We start from the raw sequence: 20,564 nt of genomic DNA on the forward strand, positions 1-20,564 counted from the left end.
GAAGACGCAAGAGTCTGGATAAAATTATTTCTTGAAAACTTACAGTGGAAAAATTCCAAGCTGATGTTTTAAAAAATATTTTTAATATGTGTCATACTAAGCTGTGAAAAATAGACACGAATTTTGTATTGAAGTGTTCATAAACGTATTTCAAATTAGCCAAACAACTTTTTTTGCATATTCTCATCAGAAAAATGCAGGCTTCCTCCTGTTCAAGGTTGTCTTGTATTTGGCCACGTAGGACATACACGTTGGATGACAGTCAAAGGGGGTTTACTTTTGATGGATGAGAACATTTTCACAAACAAGTTATTTATGTATATTTTGAGTTGTGAAACATGAATTTTGAACATTAATGTTTAATAAATGTTGAAAGCCAAGAAGATAAAACAGTGCTTACACCAATCTGTGTCAACATCTTAGTGCTTCTTACTTTCTTTACAGTCTTGAGAATTTAAGTTCTGATTCAAAAACACTCTTTAAAAAAAGAATTATTATAATGATACTTGCAGAAGAAGAAAACCTGATATGTGTCTTGCTTCCGTAGGTACCTTGGGCAGCTTATTTCATCCTTATCAGTTATTTCATCCTTATCAGGCTGATTCCTCATCTGAAAATGGTGTGAACAAGAGCCCCTTCACCCTCTAACTCACGGGACCGTGGAGCATAGCAAGACAAGATGCCCCTATGAAATCACTCTCTTCCTACCCAGATGTTAGTGACCAGTGCTTTAGTGCCAGTGGACTCCAAAGCGAGGAGTGCTCTCTAAGAAGAGTGCACAAGACTGTCCACGGGAGTGTAACAGAGCTTCTGCCTGTGTTAATTTTTATATCATTCCCTCCTGCTAAGATGTGTATTTTTCGGCATGCTTTATAGTATACATAACACTGTGGTATGTTAATACATACAATTATACGGAAATAGTTCATATGCTGGGGATACATGCGGCAAGTGTGAGACCCCCAAAGGTCCCTACCACAGCTTTGTGTGTAAAAGAAAAGAGTCTGTGAGGACCAACACAGAATATCTGCTGTGCTATTAATAGGTACTTTGCCTGTTCCCAGGCTGCTTGGCTGTAGAAATAAAATATTTTCCTCCAGGAAAACATAGCTCATAAACTTCTTCACATCTTTTAGTAGCCCTGGCCAATCCAGAGAAAATGTCCTTTTGGTCTTCAAAGATAATAAAAGGAATCTAGATCCTTGTAGTATTTGGCCTGAGTCCAGGACTCCAATCCAAGAGCAATGAATTTCCCATTTCCTTCTCGTCTCTTTGGCACCAGGTGTCAGTCTCCCGCCACTGGTGATGCTTAATGAGTGATAGTAGGGGTGAAGAAGAGAATCCTAGCACTTCCTCTTTGGGATGACAGCAGTATGTATTCAACCAGTCAAATAACATTTTCATCTTAATGGGTTTGTTGGACAAATTCAAATATGAATGGAAAATGAGGCTTGGAGGTGAGAACTGAGTGAGACAGGAGACTTTTTTTTTTTTTTAATTTATCAAGATGGTATTTCAGAAAACTTTCTGAAATCTAGCTAGGGGTGTGTGTGTGTGTGTGTGTGTGTGTGTGTGTGTGTGTGTGTGCGCGCGTGCGTGTGTGTTTAACCCCTGCATGCAGAGTTGTAATATTGAGCACAGGTTGTTCAGGTGATGGATTGAAGGTGTATTGCCTTTTTGGTCATTGCTGGATAAATAGGATTGTTATTCTCAAAAGACTAAAACTTAGTCCTTTTGGTTTTCTTCTAAAATCATTTCAGTAAAAACACTGCCACCCAGTGTTTTGATTAGGAGAAGCACAGCAGACCACACAGTAAAAAAAAGTTTTCCAGAATAAATAGCAAATAACTCTTTTTTTTTTGGTTAAATATAAAGAAAACCCGACGGACTATAGAAATTTCCTGTCTTCAATGTAGAATAACGCAGCCCATGTCTTGGTCATAGAGCAGAGAAGCTGTACACAGCTGTTGGAATGATCATTTTGATTTTTAAATATAAATTCTAAAATAATCCCGCTAATAGTCCAGCCTTGTTCAGTTGTTCTGATCTGGCTCATTGCACAAAGTCCAGGCTGAGAGATTATTGTAGGTGCTACCTCATAGGGTTGCTGTGAGACAGTACAAACCTTGAACAGGGCCAGTCAGGTCATAACTACCCAATAAGCATCAGCTATTGTATTTAGTTTCCTTCATCACTTGGATCTGTGACTACTCTGATTATTAAGTGTTCTATAAGAGAACAGATAAATTATTGTGGGTCTTATGCCCTTTTCCCCATTGAAATTATTATTTGTCTAATATGAACTTGATAAAAGAGGTTTATTAGGAAACAAACATTCAACTACAGCAGAATGCATTCTTTTTTCAGGAGTGCCAAGGAGAAAGAAATCATGTGGAGGGGGAGGGGAAAGTTCACCGAAATGGAAAGCATTGGGCCTACAACATTGGGTCTTCAAGACCGGGTAGCACTTTGCAAAGTCAAGAAGAGGTGAGAGGACATTCTAAGCAGCAAGCATAGCCCAGGAAACAAAGACATCAGAGACCCTGGCAGGGTTGGGGGGTAGGGGGAGACTGGCCGAGCTGCATCAGGCGATGTTAGCAAATTGTTAATAGGTTGGAAAGGTATCCATGGAACTGAAACCTGTTGAACAAGTAATAGCGAGGTACTGAAGGTTTCCAGTTTCCAGTAGGGAAGAGACATGCTAAGACTTGTGCTTTATTCACATTATTGTGGTCGAAGGGGAAGGTAGTAAAAATGAGGGAGACAGGGAGACCAGATGGACCTCATCTCGGGGAGAGCGGATGAGGGCTGGCACTAAGGTGGTAGGGATGAAGAGAGGGTGCTGGGGCTGAGAGATGTTTCTGGATCTACATGGTTTAGTGACCAACTGAAAGGGACACACCAGTGATGACCCTACAGTGTCTAGCCTGGGAGGCTGGGGAGGTGGTGAAAACACTGAATCAGGAAATACATGAGAAAAAGAAGAGGTTTGGGAAGGTAGAGGGGGAGTTCAATTTCAAATACATTAAGTTTGAAGAACCTCCAAGTGGATGACCTTCACAAGGACATCCAAGTGAAGACACCCAGAGTTACATCATTCTGGATGTCAGAGAGGAAGCAGGATCTAGAATTGTAAAGATATGTAGATTTATACATCATTGCCGCTGTTGATCACCACCAGATATCTCTGGCATGGATGGAAGAGTGCCAAGCATTCCTCCTTAAAGAAAAAAAAAGAACAGAAAGTGGAGACTATGAAGAAAATGGGAAAAAAAAAAACACTCTGAGACAGAAAAATAGCACCAGAAGAGAAAGCTTGGGTTTCAAGCATCAAGGGCTCAACCATCCCAAATTCTACAGGAGGATCAACTAGAACAAGGACTGAAAAGAGGCCACTGGATCTGGTAATTGGGATGGGACCCATGACGTTATTATGAGTGTTTTCAATGGAGTGGTGAGGATAGCAGGGAAAATGAATGGAAAGTGAAGGCATTTGTTCATTTATTCTACAAATACTTATCAAGCACCTATTACATATCAGGCACTGTCCAGGCCTCAAGGGTAGGGCAGTAAACAAAACACAGACTCCTGGACTCATGGAGCATGCACACCAGTATTGTTTACAGACTACTCTTCAAAGAACATTCCCTAAGGGTCTGGGAAGACAAGAGACCAGACAGTTTTTTGAGCAGAAAGGTGAACTCAAGGGAAGTGTTTCTTATGGGCTGGTAAGGCTTCAACTTGTGGCTGAATCACGACAGATGGAGAGGAGAGGTTGGAGAAGACGGGAGGGAGGAGGTAGGAGAGACAGAGACAGAGAGAGACAATCACACAAAATCCCCTGCAGTTGCGGAGTGGGTGTTTAACCTTGGAAGGGTGAGGGGTCATTTTTTTCCTCCAAGACAGGAAATGATTTGACAGTTCACATCTGATGGCCTCCATTTTCCCTGTAAATGAAGAGACAAGCTGACAGCAGACTGAAGGAGATGTTAGACAGCAATTTGAAGAAGTGAATCAGAAAGTAAGAAAAGAACCAAAGGACACAAGTCAACCTTAACTTCCAAGCAGAGTTGTATCCAGTTAAGCAACAAGAACATGTAGCGGTGTTTTCGCCTAACACACACCTAACACACGCCATGCTCAACAGAGGCTGCGCGGAGCCTTCCTCAGGCAGCAAAGGTGTCTTCTCCTCTGTCCCCAGCCCCCAGCTCTTGTGACATAGCAGATATTTACGTGGGGATCAAATTCCAAGAGGTCAAATACTTTCTTTTACTTCTCAAAGATAAGCAGTAGTTGTTAGGGAGCGTTTATTGGCCAAGTACTCAATTTTATTTACTTTGGCAGGTCTAATCACTGGGGAAAGCAGGCAGCCTACCCCTACCCACTTTTCCTCCCCAATCCTACCCCACCCTACCCCGTTTGATCCTGCAGAAATACCCACGACTGCCCCGCCGCACTGTCCAAACCCTCAGCCACTTTTTCATGAGTGTTGCTGTTACCAACTGACCTTCCAATCCAGCGTTTGAAAAGCACAGAGAATAGTAGTAAGATGGACTTTCTCCAGGTAACTGCCTCCCATTCCTTTGGTCTCATCACCTGACTTAGACAAGGCCTCTTTGCCCTCTTCCTGAGGACGTTTGTCCCGCCTTCTCAGTGACCCTGTGCTCAATGCAACGATTCTCAGCTCCAGACCCGCCTGACAGGACAGTGTCCTCCGCCCACTAACATGTGTTCTTCTTAACACCAAGATCTTTTGGTTGAACACAGCTGTCTTAGCCCTGGGTATATATTGACACAGATTTCCAGTACCATTGAGGGAAGGTTCTGCTTACCTATTTAGATGATTCTTCCTCAAGTGCCTTTACCAAGTGGACTGATCACCCATTAGAAGGCAGCACTGAGAAGCCTGGACTCTTGATGACAAGGGAACCCATCTCAGCCCTGGCAGCTCACCTCTGGTCTAGGACTTCTTTTACACGTTAAGAAAAATAAATTTCTATCTTGGTTACGCCACTTGAGTGTTCTGTTCTTTACAGCCTGGGCATTTCCTTATTTTCTTATAATAACCAAAGCATTTAAATGTGTACTATTTATTTTTTAAGCATTTCTAGGCATGTTGTTGAGGGAGGTTTTTCAGGGCTATGAATATTTCCCCTCCCTCCTGGGAGCTTGACTGGGATAATTCTGAAGTGTGAGGTGTTCTATACCATTTCTCAAAGCTTCTCCAGGATTGAGCTTCAGTGGCTCACTGTGGAGCTGGTTTAAGAATGCACCCCCTTAGTGGCCACATTCTAGAATGCACCCCCTATCGGCCACCTCTTCCTGATGGTACTTCCCCATTCCCACCTCCATGCACCACCACCACCACCCCCACCCCACACCCTGGCTGGCTCCCTATCACCGAAGACCTAAGGGCCCTTACCCTTATCTCAGGGTATGTCTGCTTCTTTTAGGTATTGCCCACCTAATACCACATGCTTCTAGGAACTAGACATTCTTCTAGGTGCTTCTAGAGGAAGCCTCTGAAGTATCTTATTAATGCCTTAGTGCCCACAATTTCTTTCAGCAAACAGTACTGTCCTGGAAAAAATGCGTATGCTCTACCATTAACAAGGGGGAGAAAAAGGCCAGTATATAAAGTTGTACTGTGTAAAAATACATAGCAATATCTCAAAGAAAATATTTCAAAAGTTTAACAGTTCCCTTAAGGTGGGATTACTGGTGATTTTCCCCTACCTCTTTATACTTTCCCAAGTTTCTATGATGAACATGTACCACTTTGATAAACAGAAAGAAAAGTTCCCAAATAAAAAAAAACATTACAGCAATGTTTTATTAAATAGGGAGACAAAAATGGCAAGGAAACGAGAGGCTTCTTGCTGGATCTCACATCAAGGTGAGGAGTGCTTCCTCTCACTGTGCTTGTCTTGTAAATCTCTTTTTTTCCTGCACTTTTTGCTCTGACCTTGACCTGTCTTACTTAGCATCTGGACTGGTCCCAACAAGCTCAGCTTAACAGGTTTTATTATATAAATATGCTTTCTTTTGTATCTCCAAACATCTTAATTAATGTCGACTTTTTTTTCTTCTAACTCTAGAAACTTCACCTGGGTTAGCTCTGCTGGGAAGCCCTTCTGCATGGTGAAAAGGATATAGGCCTGACACAGCTGAACTTGACTCCGCCTTGCTCTCACCTGCTGTGACCTTGAACGAGTGACTTGAATACTCTGAGTCTCAGTTTCTCCTTGTTAATTTGCACTGTTAGATTAGAAGTGATAGAAGCCCAGCTCAAGTTGATTTGATGCAGTCATAGCCTCTTGGAAGCACTCACGGAAGGTTTGACTACATAAGCTTCAGAAATACAGGACTCTTTACTACTGGATCCAGGAATGCAAACAGCAGAGTTTTCTCTGCTACTTCTCCCTGCATGTCACTTTTATCCTCTAGGTGTTTTCCAGGTTTTATGTCTTCTGTCTTCAGTCACCAGGAAAGAATTAAAATCCTGCAAGAGACTTATTGGTCAATTGTGAATAGGAGGGCTGCTCCTCAGCCGGGTGGGCAGCATCAGTTAAGAACCACATAGAGGGACTTCCCTGGTAGCACAGTGGTTAAGCATCCGCCTGCCAATGCAGGGAACACGGGTTCGAGCCCTGGTCCGGGAAGATCCCACACGCCGCGGAGCAAATAAGCCCGTGCGCCACAACTACTGAGCCTGTGCTCTAGAGCCCGAGAGCCACAACTACTGAGTCCATGTGCCACAACTACTGAAGCCCATGCACCTGGAGCCCATGCTCCGCAACAAGAGAAGCCACAGCAATGAGAAGCCCACGCACCGCAACGAAGAGTAGCCCCCACTCGCTGCAGCTACAGAAAGCCCGCGCGCAGCAACGAAGACCCAACGCGGCCAAAAATAAATAAATAAATAAATAAATTTAAAAAAGAACCACATAGAGAATGCCCTGGCGGTACAGTGGTTAGGGCTCTGCGCTCCCACCGCAGGGGCCACAGGTTCAATCCCTCGTTGGGGAACTAAGATCCTGCATGCCACACAGTGCAACCCAAACACACACAAACAAATAAACCCATACAAAACCTCATGGTATAGGATGCAGGGTTAGTTCCTAGAAGCACGTGGTCTTAGGGGGCAACCCCACGGTGTCTACTACAAGTCCCTTCCTTATTGCATTTTGGTAGGAGTTTTTTGAGATAATGTATGTAAAGTTCATTAACTCCTCTAACTGGCACCTCTCCAATGCCTACCACATGATAAGTGCTTTCTGAGCAATGGAGGGAGCATCAGCAGAGAACCAAATAGACAAGCAGCCTTGTTTTCATGGAGCTTAGAGTTCAGAAGAAACACGTGACTCACCGTAAGCACTCAATACATACTGGCCATTAAGGTGGCCCATTAGCATGTGAGTGTGGGGAGGAGAGAGAGTTCTTTAGAGTGAAACCCTGCATACACACACCCACCCTCAACGGGACCTGATGTCTGCTAGCTGACTGCCAGTGGAAGACGGAAGATTAGATAACCAGTCCCACTGGGGTCATCGCTGCCCCATCTCTCAGGTTCACTCAGGAAGAACTAGGAGGTCCCCAGATGCAGCTGTTGGCTAGAATTCAGTCTCTGGGACAGTCCCCAGCTGTGGCCTATGCCATATGGCTGAGCTGCATGGGTGACCCTAATGCAAACATGCCCCTGCCAGGCTCCCCCAGTACTCCCGCTGCCATCCCTCCCCTTGTCCTTCACACATTCCCAGTTGCTCCAGCCAACTTACAATGCAAAGTGTCTGTGAAGCACTGGACTTCTGTAATGCACAAGAGACCAAGAGGGCTAAGCTCTCGGAGGTGGGCACAGCTGCAGCACTTTTAGTCAGAACATCACAGGCAAGGCATAGCTCTTCCTGACTCCGTAGATACGGGTCTTAAACGTAGAGGCCCTGACACTGGTCCCTGCTGTCCCTGCTCAGGCTGTGAGTCTCGAGTCTTGTGCGCTCTGTGTGGGTTGGGACGAGAAGGCAGAAACGACACGTCACGGTTTTCCCTTGAATTCCTCAAAGCAGCTGCTCTTCTACCAGAGGTGGGCGAGACGTGCGGGGAAAATGGTAACACCGACCCGGATTTATGGGAGGTATAATCAGGAAGCCACTTTACTCCCTGAGGGTCAGATTCCACAGGAGACAGTTGAGAGAGAGGACCAGACCCTGGGGTTTCACAACATGTGCCACAGAACCTTCAGGTTTCCTTGAACACACTTCTGGAGCCACCACCCGAGGGACAGGTGGAGACACCTGATGTACACCTGGACTCCACCACGGCAACTGATGGGTACGTCAGTCAGAAGATGGTTTGTACAAATTCAAAGTTTTAATGGCTGTTAAATCATAAAAGGAAGGGTATTTGCACCGTGCACATTGTGTTCACTTAGGGTGCTGTCAGCCGGGCACACGCATCTTATTGCACATATGAACAATGGACGAAGATCTCGAAGACGTCTTAGCCATACGAGGACTGCATTTCGAAGAAAAAAAAGCCATTTTACAAAATACTGAAGCCATTCATATCATACAGCCAACCGCAAGAAAATACTGAAATCAATATCAAAAGAAATATTTTAATTTTGAAAAAGAAAATCTCTCAAAACAAGGATTACAGAGCTTCATGTTGCCATATATACATGTAAAAAAAAAAAAAAAATTTCAGGACCCTGCATTCTCAATGCCCATCAAGGTGCAGTCATCTAAATTCCTATTTCTATAATCAACCTCTGGCTGTCGCTTACACTGAACACGCTCTTCGTTCAGAGTGTTTTCTTTTTTACACCATTACGCTATTGGACAAAACAGGTATTTGTGCAGTACGGGAAAATATTAAAATATATTTTAAACTCGGTTAAAGTGCAAAGTACATTTGATAGGAAGTAACTGCTAGCTGCCAATCCAAATGACTATTTTCAGTAACCCCTCCCTCCTTGCCTAGACAGGAGGGCAGCCTTGGCGTTGGCTGATGTAAGTCTGTGTTCAATTTCAATGCATACTGTCCTCCTGGTGCCTTTTCTTTTGTGTTCGCCTTTATATTTGGCTTATAATTTGTGGCTGCTGCAAGTCTGTGTTCAATTTCAATGCATACTGTCCTCCTGGTGTCTTTTCTTTTGTGTTCGCCTTTATATTTGGCTTATAAATTGTGGCTGCTGCTCTAAAAACTCACAATGGCTTTTCACAGAGGTGACGATGCAGTCAGCATTCGCAAGATGTTGAAAGACGAATTACTGGGCTGTCTGTAACTGCAGGGCGAGTGCACACGCACGTAACTGCCTAAAATAGGTCGTGTGTCTGTGAAGTCTTATGTGACTCTCTCAGACCAACACGGACCCCTTTCCTTAGCTGGATTTTCTCTAGTCATTGCTTTCTCTGAACTTGCTCCCTCCTGGGCCACTCAGCCTCACAAACGCTACTTACTTCACCTTCTCCTGAGCCCACCTTGCTCTTGCATGCAACTACTCCACCGCTTTACTGACTCACTCCCGCGGTTTCACGCCAGAGGCTGTGAATCTTGCCGTGTCTGACGGACTACGTTGAAAGCCACCAACTAAGCTGCAATAAAATAAGCACGTCTACATCTCAGAATAGTTTCCTCTTTTAAAACGGGCAGCTGCAAAAAGTGCTGGTCTCCTGATCCAAGTCCTATATACCTTCAGTTAATTCTTGACCACTCTCCACCGAAGCGGCCCTTAAAAAACTTCTTGGTTAAACGATAACCTTTTTCTCATCTCCACTTTCCTATACCACTTCCTTATTATCTACCTTTGGTGCTACACTTTTAATTACCCAAGTTACAGTGCAAAATTACACTACAAGACACATGACGCCAACACTTGTTACTTCTTCATGTTAAAACGTGAATGTTTTGTGAATAGCAAAGTAAGTATGAACCCAAAAAATTAACTGTTCACATTTTATCTTCAAGTTTAATATGTCTTTTTTTTTTTCCATCACAGCTATTTACAAACAACTTTGGGGTGCTCTCTTGATTTCTGTCAGTTCATTATATCAGGGGACAACAGGGCTGCTGGAATGTAGGAAGCTGGATGGAATGCAGAAAATATAAATAAGACCAATGTTCCAGAAACCAAAGTATAAATAACGCCTCCCCCAGAAAATAGTTCTTGTCACAGAAGCACCTGCTTTTTGCTTAATTTTTTTTTTTTTTTGAGTCATATACACCAGAAAACATGACTATGGAGACCTAGAACTACTTGCACACCGAAGAGGATAGAAAATAACTCAATATTTATAATATTAAAATAAAGTGTTTAACCACAAAAAAGCAGTAATAAAATAGTTTCCTAATTTACAATTTGCATCCAAAGGATGAATAACAACTCACTAATAAATAATATTTATATAAATATTTTGTATGTCGAAAATAGTTTTTTTAAAAGGCAATGGTCTCAAGAAACTTCTTGAAAAATTTGGTGGCAAAAAACCTGACTGCAAGTTCCCCTCCCCACCCCCCCCAAAATACACATTGCGTTTGGTTTTAATAAAACAAATGCATCTTGCTGCAAAACGGCTGTGCTTGGTGTTTTGGTAATGGCAGTGGGTGAGCATGGAAGGGATGAAGGAGGTTGTAGAAGGCATTGATGAGCTGCTTGGTCCTTCACAACCAGCTCCCTCACGGGATTTTAGGCAAATACCTGTCAGGTCTTAATGTCAGAGTCAGTTATGAAAGGTAGAAAATCTTCTTTTGTGTCCTCCCGTCAATTCAACTAGAGTCGGGGAACTGACAAGCAGTGAGTGGGAGGTTGGAGGGGGCAGGTGCTGAGAGGAGAGTTTAGGATCTCTGACCGTAAAAACGTCTGAGCCACGACCCAAAGGAGAGGAGCTGGTCTCATGTGAATAGAGCCTTTGTTACAGTTACATCTAGCAATGCTTGAACGGTGATGCCCACTTTGACCAGGCCTTTCTCTTCAAGGATGTGATGGGGCAGACACAGTTTTTCCTAAAAGGAAGAAGAACAAAGCATTGATTTTTAGATGACTGGAATCTAATTACAACATCTCGAGATACCACTGACAGGAGTTAAGTCGAGCTCTGAAGTATGTCTATCTAATCACTTCAGACTGTGCTCTCTCCCTAGCTTTCAACGCATTTTGCAAAGACCTTTTCTGTGTTTGCAAAGAAAACAATGATTTTCCACAAGTGAGGGTTGTCCTAGAAAGACTTCCAATCATCCTGAAATGTGCAAAAGAGCTAAACATTTTTTAAAAACCTTGACACTAAATAAGTGAGCTACATACCATCAGCTGGAAACCACCCACCAAGAACATATTAGCTTATATTCTTATACAGCAAAATTTCACATAGCCTCTCACACATTTTAAAGGAACTTGAGTACTCATTTATGCAGACCACACACCATTCTACTGACCATAAATCTTGACTTAGTTCATTTTATTTCCTGTGATCTCTGGAATGGAGGCATGCTTTCTTCACAGTTTATGAACAGCCTTGTAAATAAGTAATTTTAACCACAGCGTTTAAGAGCCTCCCTTTTAAGACTCTTTTATAAAACTGTCAAAGACACAAATATCCTGCTACCTTCTCATACCGTATTTTTGCTCTTGGGAAATGTCCAGCACATACTACTCAAGGAAGATAACCAAGGCGGCTCACTCCCTGTGTGTGGTACCCTGCATGCTCAACCACCAGTTTACAAAAGAGCAAAAACAAATAATTTTACACTTTTGTCATTTGACCCCGGTCTGATACCATACAAGGGAATCTCCTTCCAGAGTGTGTCTCCTTGGCTGGGAAACAACTCCACAGCAAACACTCCCTCTCATCTACCCAAAGATGGTGTGTTTTCCACAGTCCAATAACCACTGGTCTTAAGGACAGTTGAAATTGGGAGCTGCGTCAAGCCCCAGGCGGTGGACACAGTGTTTAACATGAAGCCAATCAGGTCTCGGATCAGCACTGCTTCCTTGCAGTTCTCTTGCTGGAGGAATCAGGTATTCCGGCTGCGCCAATGCAGGACTCTCCACTAAGTGCCCCAGATGCGGGTACTGTGCTCTTAAAAAGGTCATCCAAAGACACATCGTGACATCTCCAAGAACCTGTCCCACAACCTCGAAATGCTGGTGGGCTCCACGCTTGCAGTCTTACCATCCCCCATCCCTCCCACTTCCCTAACTTATGGTAAATTCAGAGTATCCCAGACTCTGACTCCAGGCCTTGAGAAATGGCCACTTGTCAATATAAAACAGCCGATTCTTTACGATACAATTTTAACAATTGTTTCAAGTGGCTGCTGTGTGTCAAATAGGATTATCTTGTCATCAGTGGGGTGTCGAGGGGAGGCAACTTTACGCTGCTTGCCAACTTAGCAGCCAAACGTCAGCCTGAGTTGTGAACAGGGCACTAGGCCAGGATGGACGGTGCTTCCTCCTCCTGCCGCAGCCAGAGGTCAGTGTGTACCCTTTGCTGACACCTCCTGCTTGCCATGGGCTTGTGAAATCAGCTGAATTTCACTTCATTGGTAAGGCTGGTCCCACGGGGGCAGCGATACATTTTCCTCATTCTTATGGCTTCCACAGCACGCCAGTAGGATATTATAAATGGCTGCTAATTATGGTTAAGTTCCTGGTACAAGGTATTACTTGGGGGAAAAAAAAATGTCTTCACTTTATACCATATGCTAAAATCAATCTGATATGAGTTGAAGAGTTAAATGTTAAAAAACGTCCACAACATTCCTTCCCAATAAAATATAGATACGTATTTAATATTTTCTCTGGTAGATGGATGGGGATGAAAAAGTGATATAAAAATCACAAAGGAAAAGATAAAAACAATTGATCACCTGAAAGTATACAGCTTCTGTGTGCCAAAAAAAAAAAAAAAATTAAACGATAAACAACAAACTGTAAAAAAAAATTATTTGCGTCAAATTACAAAGGGTTTTATATTGACACATAAGAGCTCAACAAATCGGTGAGAAAAACACTGAGATCAATCATGCAGCACGACTGGGCGAGGAACGTGAATAGAAATTTTAGAGCAATAGATTTGCCCAAGGCATTCTGAAAAGACATTTTGTTTCTTGACCTGTGTTCCCCTATGTTTAGTCACAAACGTTCCTGAATTCTACAACTAAAATTTGCACAAAGCCTAATCTCTGTGCAACATGGCTTTGAGGGGGCTATCCTGAGTCCTGCTTGAGCTGTGACATGTCTCCACTGATGAGTGGTGGGGCCGGTGGTCTGCAGAGTTGAGTTTCCATGCTCGAGGTCATGCTTGGGAAGGGCTGGGGCTCCAGAGAAACAAGGATGGGAAGATACTGAGGCCTCAGCCTCCTGCTGACAGGACGTTGGAGGTGTCACACACCGAGTCAGCTTAAGGTCATCCCCTCTCCCAGGCATTTCTCACCTCCCTGGTCTCCTCATTGCTAAACCAGGTGCAGAGTTCAAACTTCTCCCTTCCACCCTTACAGCTGGTGACAAGGAGTAAATAAAAGACATAAAAAGGTATCCCTTGCATCCTTTCTGGCTTTCTCTTTTAATTCAGACGTCCTAAGAAGCCCTGAGGTGCCCTCAGATTACATTATAGGGTTGGAGGTACCTACGAAGACTAGCGTCAGATCATAGAAACCTTATGAAAACATGGCAGCTGTGGTTGTTCTATCACAGGACTGGGAGGGAGACTGATGGGAATCATGACTTCAGATGCTGGTTGACAAGACAAGCAAGGGGAGCCTGCCAGAAATGCGGAGGGGCTTTGAGGATGGCCAGAAGGCCACCTCCAGCACACTAGTCCTGTCGCTGCATATCCCATGGGGGAGGGGATCCCTGAAGTGAGCTACAAGTTGTGATGGGGAAGGAACTGCTGTGGATCTATAGCTTGATGGGAAATGACAGAGAAGGGTCACCTCACCTTGTATATAATGGATCTAAAGGAGAGAGGTGAATATTTACACTGAGTTTAAATGCATCAGTTTCATTGTTAGAGGACATGAGTGGCTTTCATTGAGAATGCAGCAGCAGACTGCTCTAGGATACCCATGAGCTCCTTTTGCTGTGTTTCTTCTTAAAGCACAGAACAGCACATAAAGCAGTATCCTGCATAAAAATATTCTGAGCCCCCTCTGAAGGACTCGTCCTGTCCTTCGCATTGTTTCTCCAATGGCGGAAACAAATATTCACTCTTATGCCCTCACCCACCCCTCTTCTGAGCCACAACAAGCAGGGTTGGAAAAGGCAGGTAAGCCATAAAGACTAAATTCCAACTTTGCAAGACTTCTGGGGGTGCCTCCTACAGGCCTGGCACCAATGCTATGGATTTGCATTGGCTTTTTCTTTATGACTACTCTGCGAGGTAGATACAAGATTTCTACTTTGCAGAGGAGAAAACTGAGATGTAGAGAGTTTAACTTTGCTCAAGTCACACAACAGGTAAGTACTGCAACCAGGATTTGAACTTGTGTCTCATCTTACAGCTGGGGCCCCTTCCATGACATCATGCTGCTTCCCGTAAGGTCCTTGATGACCAACCAGCGAGCAGGTCCTGTCTGTGCCCGGGAGATAGGAAGAGGCCCCTGGCCCCTCGGAGTCCTCTCCAGGCCAGTCCCACCAAATTCAACGTCAGGTGGGCATCAGAGAACCCTCAGCTCGGGGAAGGGCGTTAGCTCTGTCACTCAGCTCATTTGGTTTCTCTTCGCAGTGAGGGCCAGACGTCTTGTTCCGGCGGCAAATGCCTCATGGGAGTAGGCAGATCGCCATCACCGCCTGGCTCTCCTTTTTCTATAGTTTCTTACGCTCCCCAGCAGTCACAGGCCTCCTGCCAGGCCACCGCTAGACAAAATAAAGTCACCCATGCAGCACTTTTCATGTTGTTCAGTCTGCTTCTAAAATGTAAAGTCCTGGCACTAACTGATTGAACCTTAAAACAAAACTGTCTGCATCATTTTCATGTAAGAGAACTTCAGTTCCTGCTTTGCCGTGTGAGGGCTCCGAGGGGCAGCTTCTTCCGGTGTGAAATGCAGACCATGTCAACCTCTTCCAGACAGAGAGGATTTCTTGTCACTCTTCATTTGATTCTCTGCTTTCCAGCCGTGCTACTTTCTAGTCCTTCTTTCTAGAACATTTATTCTCTACACACAACTACCCCTTCTCTCACCTCCCTAATCCATACACCCTTCACCTGGCTATTCCTACATATCTTTAAGGCCTCAGTGCAAACATCACGGTTCTAGGAAGGCTTCAAAGATCACCCACTCCCATCAGGGTTGGGCCCCCGTGTCCACGTGTTTCATATACAGAATCTTGTATCTGACCTATCACAGGACCTTATCACATTGAATTCTTCTTTATTTGTCCACTAGATCCACTACACAGGGTCCAAAAACCTGCAAGCCAATCCAGCCCATAGCCTGTTTTTGTAAATAAAGTTTTATTGAGACACATTTACGAGTGTCTGTGGCTACTTTCACACTATAGCAGCTGAGCTGGGTAGTCCTAACAGAGATGGTATGGCCCCCAAAGCCGAAAATATTTACTGGCACTTTACAGAAGAAGTTTGCTGACTCCTGATTTTTGAAGACAGGGTCACGTGTCATGGTCACCTTTTTATCCCCAAGATGGGGTCTTGTGCAAAGGGTGCTTCAATATGTGAGGAATGAATGAATGAACACAATCATAAACAAAATCCAGTGAAAAAGCAAGGAACTGGACCCTCACAGTCTTAAGGAGAAAAGCGTACATTCTATTATATATACCTGATAGTTTATTGAGAACTAATTTCAAAATCTGAAGCCTCATTTTAAAAACCTAATCTCCTGAAAGAAAATCACATTAAAATATTTTTCACCTCATCCGGAACCACTTTCAAGCTCCTGAAATTTTAATCTACTGTCCATGACTTTTACCCTGTAGGTGAAACGCCCTTTTTCCTTATGACAGAGACCAGCATGGATTATAGAGAGATAACCCTAGCCACTATGCCCTAAATTTAATTTCTCACTCACAAATAACTAGTATCAGGATATCAAGTGCCTTTACTTATCTACTCATTGATGAAACTCCTACTCAGCTGTCTTGCTTTTGAGCTCTGTAGGGCCCTTCCCCCCAGCACTGTTTTATATGTCTCTCCCCAAGTACAATGAGCTACATACGAACCACAAATCCATAACGAGAAGGAACTAATAGAACTTACTTAGTTGTCACCTATTTTGGCAATCCTGACACGGAGTAGCAAGTTACTACCAATTGGAAGAACTGGAGAAGGAGAAACTTTCTATTTCAAATAGATCTTTCTATTTCAAAAAGAATATGTAAATAAATGCTTGGTAATTTTTATCAGGCATTGTAAGTCCTGAAAAAAAAGGTCTTCCTTGTGAGAGGAAGATTTAGTATGCGCATATAAATCACCCAACCACCTCTCAGATGACAGGTGGGTTGGCCGAGTGTCCCTAGTCACCTGGCAATGGCAGGCATCATACTAGCCTATGAGTCGGTGTGTGAGTACCTTGGGGAAGAACCATGGGGAGGCTTAATAATATTCTGAATAGAAATGAGTAGCCATGGACAAGACAGTTCGTTCCAAGCTTTGCCTAAAGGGCTAAATTAACTGTGCTCTGCTTGTTACCAGACTACTTGATGAAAAAATACCACCTAACAGATCCCCAGAGGAGCAACGCGTTAGGGTACAGATACACTAATGACATGAGAGGTGAAGGTGCATCTAAAAAATACTTTGGATGCCAGAACTGAAATATGAACACAGCCAAAGAACTATGTCAAGTCAGCGCTGAAAATTAAATCTGATCTCCCAGGATTGCGCTCCTCAGTTTTCATTGACAGAATTTTCTTTCAGGCGGTCACCCGGTAAGTCATCTCTCTTCTTCCCCTGTGCCCCCCACCCACTTCAAGAAGAAAAATCCAAACAGCTGGGCAGAAGTGCTGAGCGCGACTCTGGATACACACAAATTAACGTACTGATGGGCCCATAAAAACCTGGATCTGTCACCCAACATGTGTTTATTAAGCAACTTATGGCTCAGGGCGCTCATCAGACATCGTACAAAGGGATTTTATTGTGTTACAGACTGAAGAGTACAAGATAGCACCAAAGGCAATTCAGTACATCTGCGGGTTACTTATTACACAACTGACGTTAGATAACTTCCGCATACTCTGTATTTCACCAATCAACCCAAAATCAGGAGGGAAAAGCTCAGTGAACTCAAGATATTATCATGTAAAGAATGTCTCCTGTTAGAAAATCTCATCTGATTTACCAACAAAGGATCTTTATAAATATATTCTTCTAACTATGTGACCTTTCCACATCCTCAAGTCCCCTGGATTCATGGAAATGTTCAGAAAAATAAAATTATCTTCTTAGTAGCCATCTAGAAAGACTGTTTCCATGTGAGTAAACTAGAAATTTATCTTGAGGAAGTGAACTCCATCATCCCCCCCCCACCACCAATTTAAGAAACAATATTTGGCAACCAGAGGTAAACAGAAGCACAGGGGAGTCTGTCTTCACCTTGGAGCAGGGCCGTCTCATATTATAAGACGACATCCCAGAACCAGGAATATCTTGTCCTAGATAAGATTCTAATGTCTTTTTTCTTTAATTGCAAACTGATCACATTGCTCCGAAAGCAGATATAGTTATTAATATATAATCCTTTAAGCTTACTTAAACATAAAAGCAGGTTGCTAATGTCACTGGAAATCAAAGGTTAAATGGAAATTTCAAGTCACCGAAGAAACTACATTCTTCTAAAATAAGAGCAATCTTATTGGTTCCTGTCATAGTAACCCCAGCCCTAGGCCCAAGAATGTTCCATGACTCACGGCTTTATTTGAAAATAAATACTGTCAAATCCATCACATTCTAGACCTGAAGTTATGATGTGATGTAGCAAAAAAAAAAAAAAAAAAGCGAAATGACCCATTACATTATTTAAAAATAGAAACCCTTTTTGGAAAATGCTTTTCTAAGAGCCTCGGTCAGAGTAGACCAAACAAGGAATAAGTAGAACTACACAGAAAGAGTGGTGTGCCGTGGATCCTCCAGGGGGCACTCTGACTGCGCCAGACCCTTCCTCCCCAGCGCCCTTCTGCACAGCCCTGTCTCAGGCAGCAGGGCAGAGGGGCTCACTCAGGGTGGAAGTGGGGGGGGTCACCCTCCCTGGTGCCCTTCACAGCTCCTGCTGCAGGAAGCAGGGAGGAAGCCAGCTGGCTGGCCAGCAAAGGAGTCATTCTCCAGATGGTATTTTTCAACTTGGTCAACAGTGGCATTATTAAAGATTGTTATAGACCAAACTGGACCCCCAATGCTGGCTTTCTGTCTTCCCTCTACAGTTAAATCGCCCAATCCTGAATTAGGAGTCGACTTAAATACTGACCCAATGGCAAGATTTTCATACGCTAAATCCCCTCTGCTCCTGTTCTGGAATCTTCTTCGGCTCTACCCAAGGCAGCAAAGCTCACTGGGAGAGAGAAGAGGCACTGCAGAGCACTGCTGCTGGCACTATGGGGATGAGGAGGCAAGAGGTATGGATACACTCTGTCCTCACTGTTTCTCAGCAAGTGAGAGAAACTATCTAATGGGAGCTGCTTTCTACAAAGTTTGTGCTTCTGGAAAATCTGATGTGGAAATGTTCGGCTTCTAAACTCCAGAGATTACTGAAGAGATGACAGGGATGGAAGTTTGCAAGGCAAAGGCCCAGAGGGAGGAAGGACCCTGTCATGGAGCAGGGCGACAGAGCAGAGTGTAGGGATGCACACGCGGGCATTACGCAGACAGAACATTCCAGCGGTAAGTGATATATATCAGCACTACAAAGAGAATATGGACAAGACAGAAGCTTATAAGGTCCCTGGAGCGGAGGGCAGAAGTTGGTTGTGGGGCTTTCTCCCCGAGTGCCAGCAGAGTGTCAACAGTCTTTCGAATGTGACGAAAATCCAACTGCAGGATGTCATACGGAGAGCAGAGGTCAGCCTATTCCGAGGGCAGCCATCAGAACAGAAAGAGACAGTGCATACAATTAAAAATACACAGAACAACGGCTGAAAAGAAGCACACATTTTTAGTTACTAGCAAATGGCAAGAGTAACCCCTTATTTCAAGCAGGTAAAACCCGTTCCACCACAGATTGTTTAATTAATTACAAAAAGCAGCATACCCAACACAGTCTATGCAAATAGGACAGAGAAATTCCTCAGCCAGAATCTCACTATTGAGGAATAGGAGGTTCTGTAATTTATACATCCTTCTGGTATTCAAACAGTTCTAATATTTAAGTGGTATCAAGAGTCAGCAATGGCATAAGAATGAGAGCTTTGCACCTGGGACATTGAGGTCTTCACTACACAAAAGGGAAAAACACAGACTTCAAAATTTAATCCCCACCTTTCCTCACCATTCTCTTAGTGCATTTTTTACCCTGGTCTATGAAGACTGAAGATAAAGTATTTCTCTCCGAAAGGTAATACATGCGCCTAATTTGTTTTCCTTTTAGGATTATTGAGAAACTCTGGGGAATGCTAGTTTTAATCATGTGCCTACATGTGCCCAAAAACTACATTAAATTTCACATTTTTACACCTGGACATAAACCAAAAGTTTAAAAGAGGCTTCTTAGATCTGCAGTTAGAATAAAAGTACATTCCTGCATAGAGGAGTTGTGTACCTTTCTTCACCACCGAACAGGTATGTGTAGGGGGAGGGGCGGGGAGAACAGGCCTCCGCGTTTTGTCTACTTGACAGTCACCACGTAAGGAGGCAGAATTCCTACTTTATCAACTAAACGCACAAATAAGATAGTCCTATGAGTTGACCTCTGGATGCCTACTGCTATCAGGAAGCAAATGGTTTTCTGATACCCTGAATTCCTGAACCAGAAATGACCGCAGCTTCAAATTAAAAATGATTATAATTGCCATGTCAGTATGTACCAAAGTTCTGGCTTTGTTTCCAAATTAAACAAGGATTGAAAATATCTGTGATATATTTCATAAATGCAGCTTTATGTCCAAATTAGGCAAAGCATTTAAAATATATATATTATATATTTTATAATATACTTTGCAACAATATTGCCCTTTGTTTTAGCATCACTGCTAAGCAGATGCAAATCACAGAGCAACTGAAAGATGATTCTAAGACAGAGATTCTGTCTTGCACGTATCTTCTGCAGTTAGCTTGATGCCCTCTGGTAAAGAGGGATAATCAATGTAAGTGCGTTGAATAAGATTATAAACCTCCTAATCTTAAGTTATGAAGGTAGAGATCCTCTTAACAAAAGATTTTTTTTAAGGATATTAATAAATCATGTTATATCTATTCAGACTGTGCATCTTTTCTCAGCGCATTTAGAGGAATCGAGCTACCATTGTTATTTTCTCAAGAATTAAAACAGCTGCACATAGAATGGATTTCACTGTGACAGAGATGCTGATCAGGAATTAACAGATGGGGAAACATCTAAGAGGAGTTTTCTATTGCAATGGTGTGCTTAATCAGTGAACTCTGAGCAAAACAGACAGAAGA

General features: G+C 43.3%; 1 protein-coding gene across 3 annotated transcripts in view; it reads right to left on the bottom strand.

Annotated features, from left to right (window-relative positions):
- Positions 1-10,890: 10,890 nt before the first annotated feature.
- The window catches only part of LRCH1 (leucine rich repeats and calponin homology domain containing 1), a 187,257-nt gene continuing 177,583 nt past the window's right edge, over positions 10,891-20,564 (bottom strand). For 2 of the 3 annotated variants that reach the window (XM_065895829.1, XM_065895828.1), the window contains one exon: positions 18,807-19,013. In XM_065895829.1, coding sequence (XP_065751901.1) covers positions 18,807-19,013 — 207 coding nt within the window. Of the gene's footprint in view, positions 11,002-18,806; positions 19,014-20,564 lie in introns of those variants that run through there. The other variant, XM_065895830.1, reaches the window with a different exon arrangement.

Source organism: Phocoena phocoena, chromosome 18 (genome assembly GCF_963924675.1).
Source record: "Phocoena phocoena chromosome 18, mPhoPho1.1, whole genome shotgun sequence".
NCBI classification, from domain to species: Eukaryota; Metazoa; Chordata; class Mammalia; order Artiodactyla; family Phocoenidae; genus Phocoena; species Phocoena phocoena.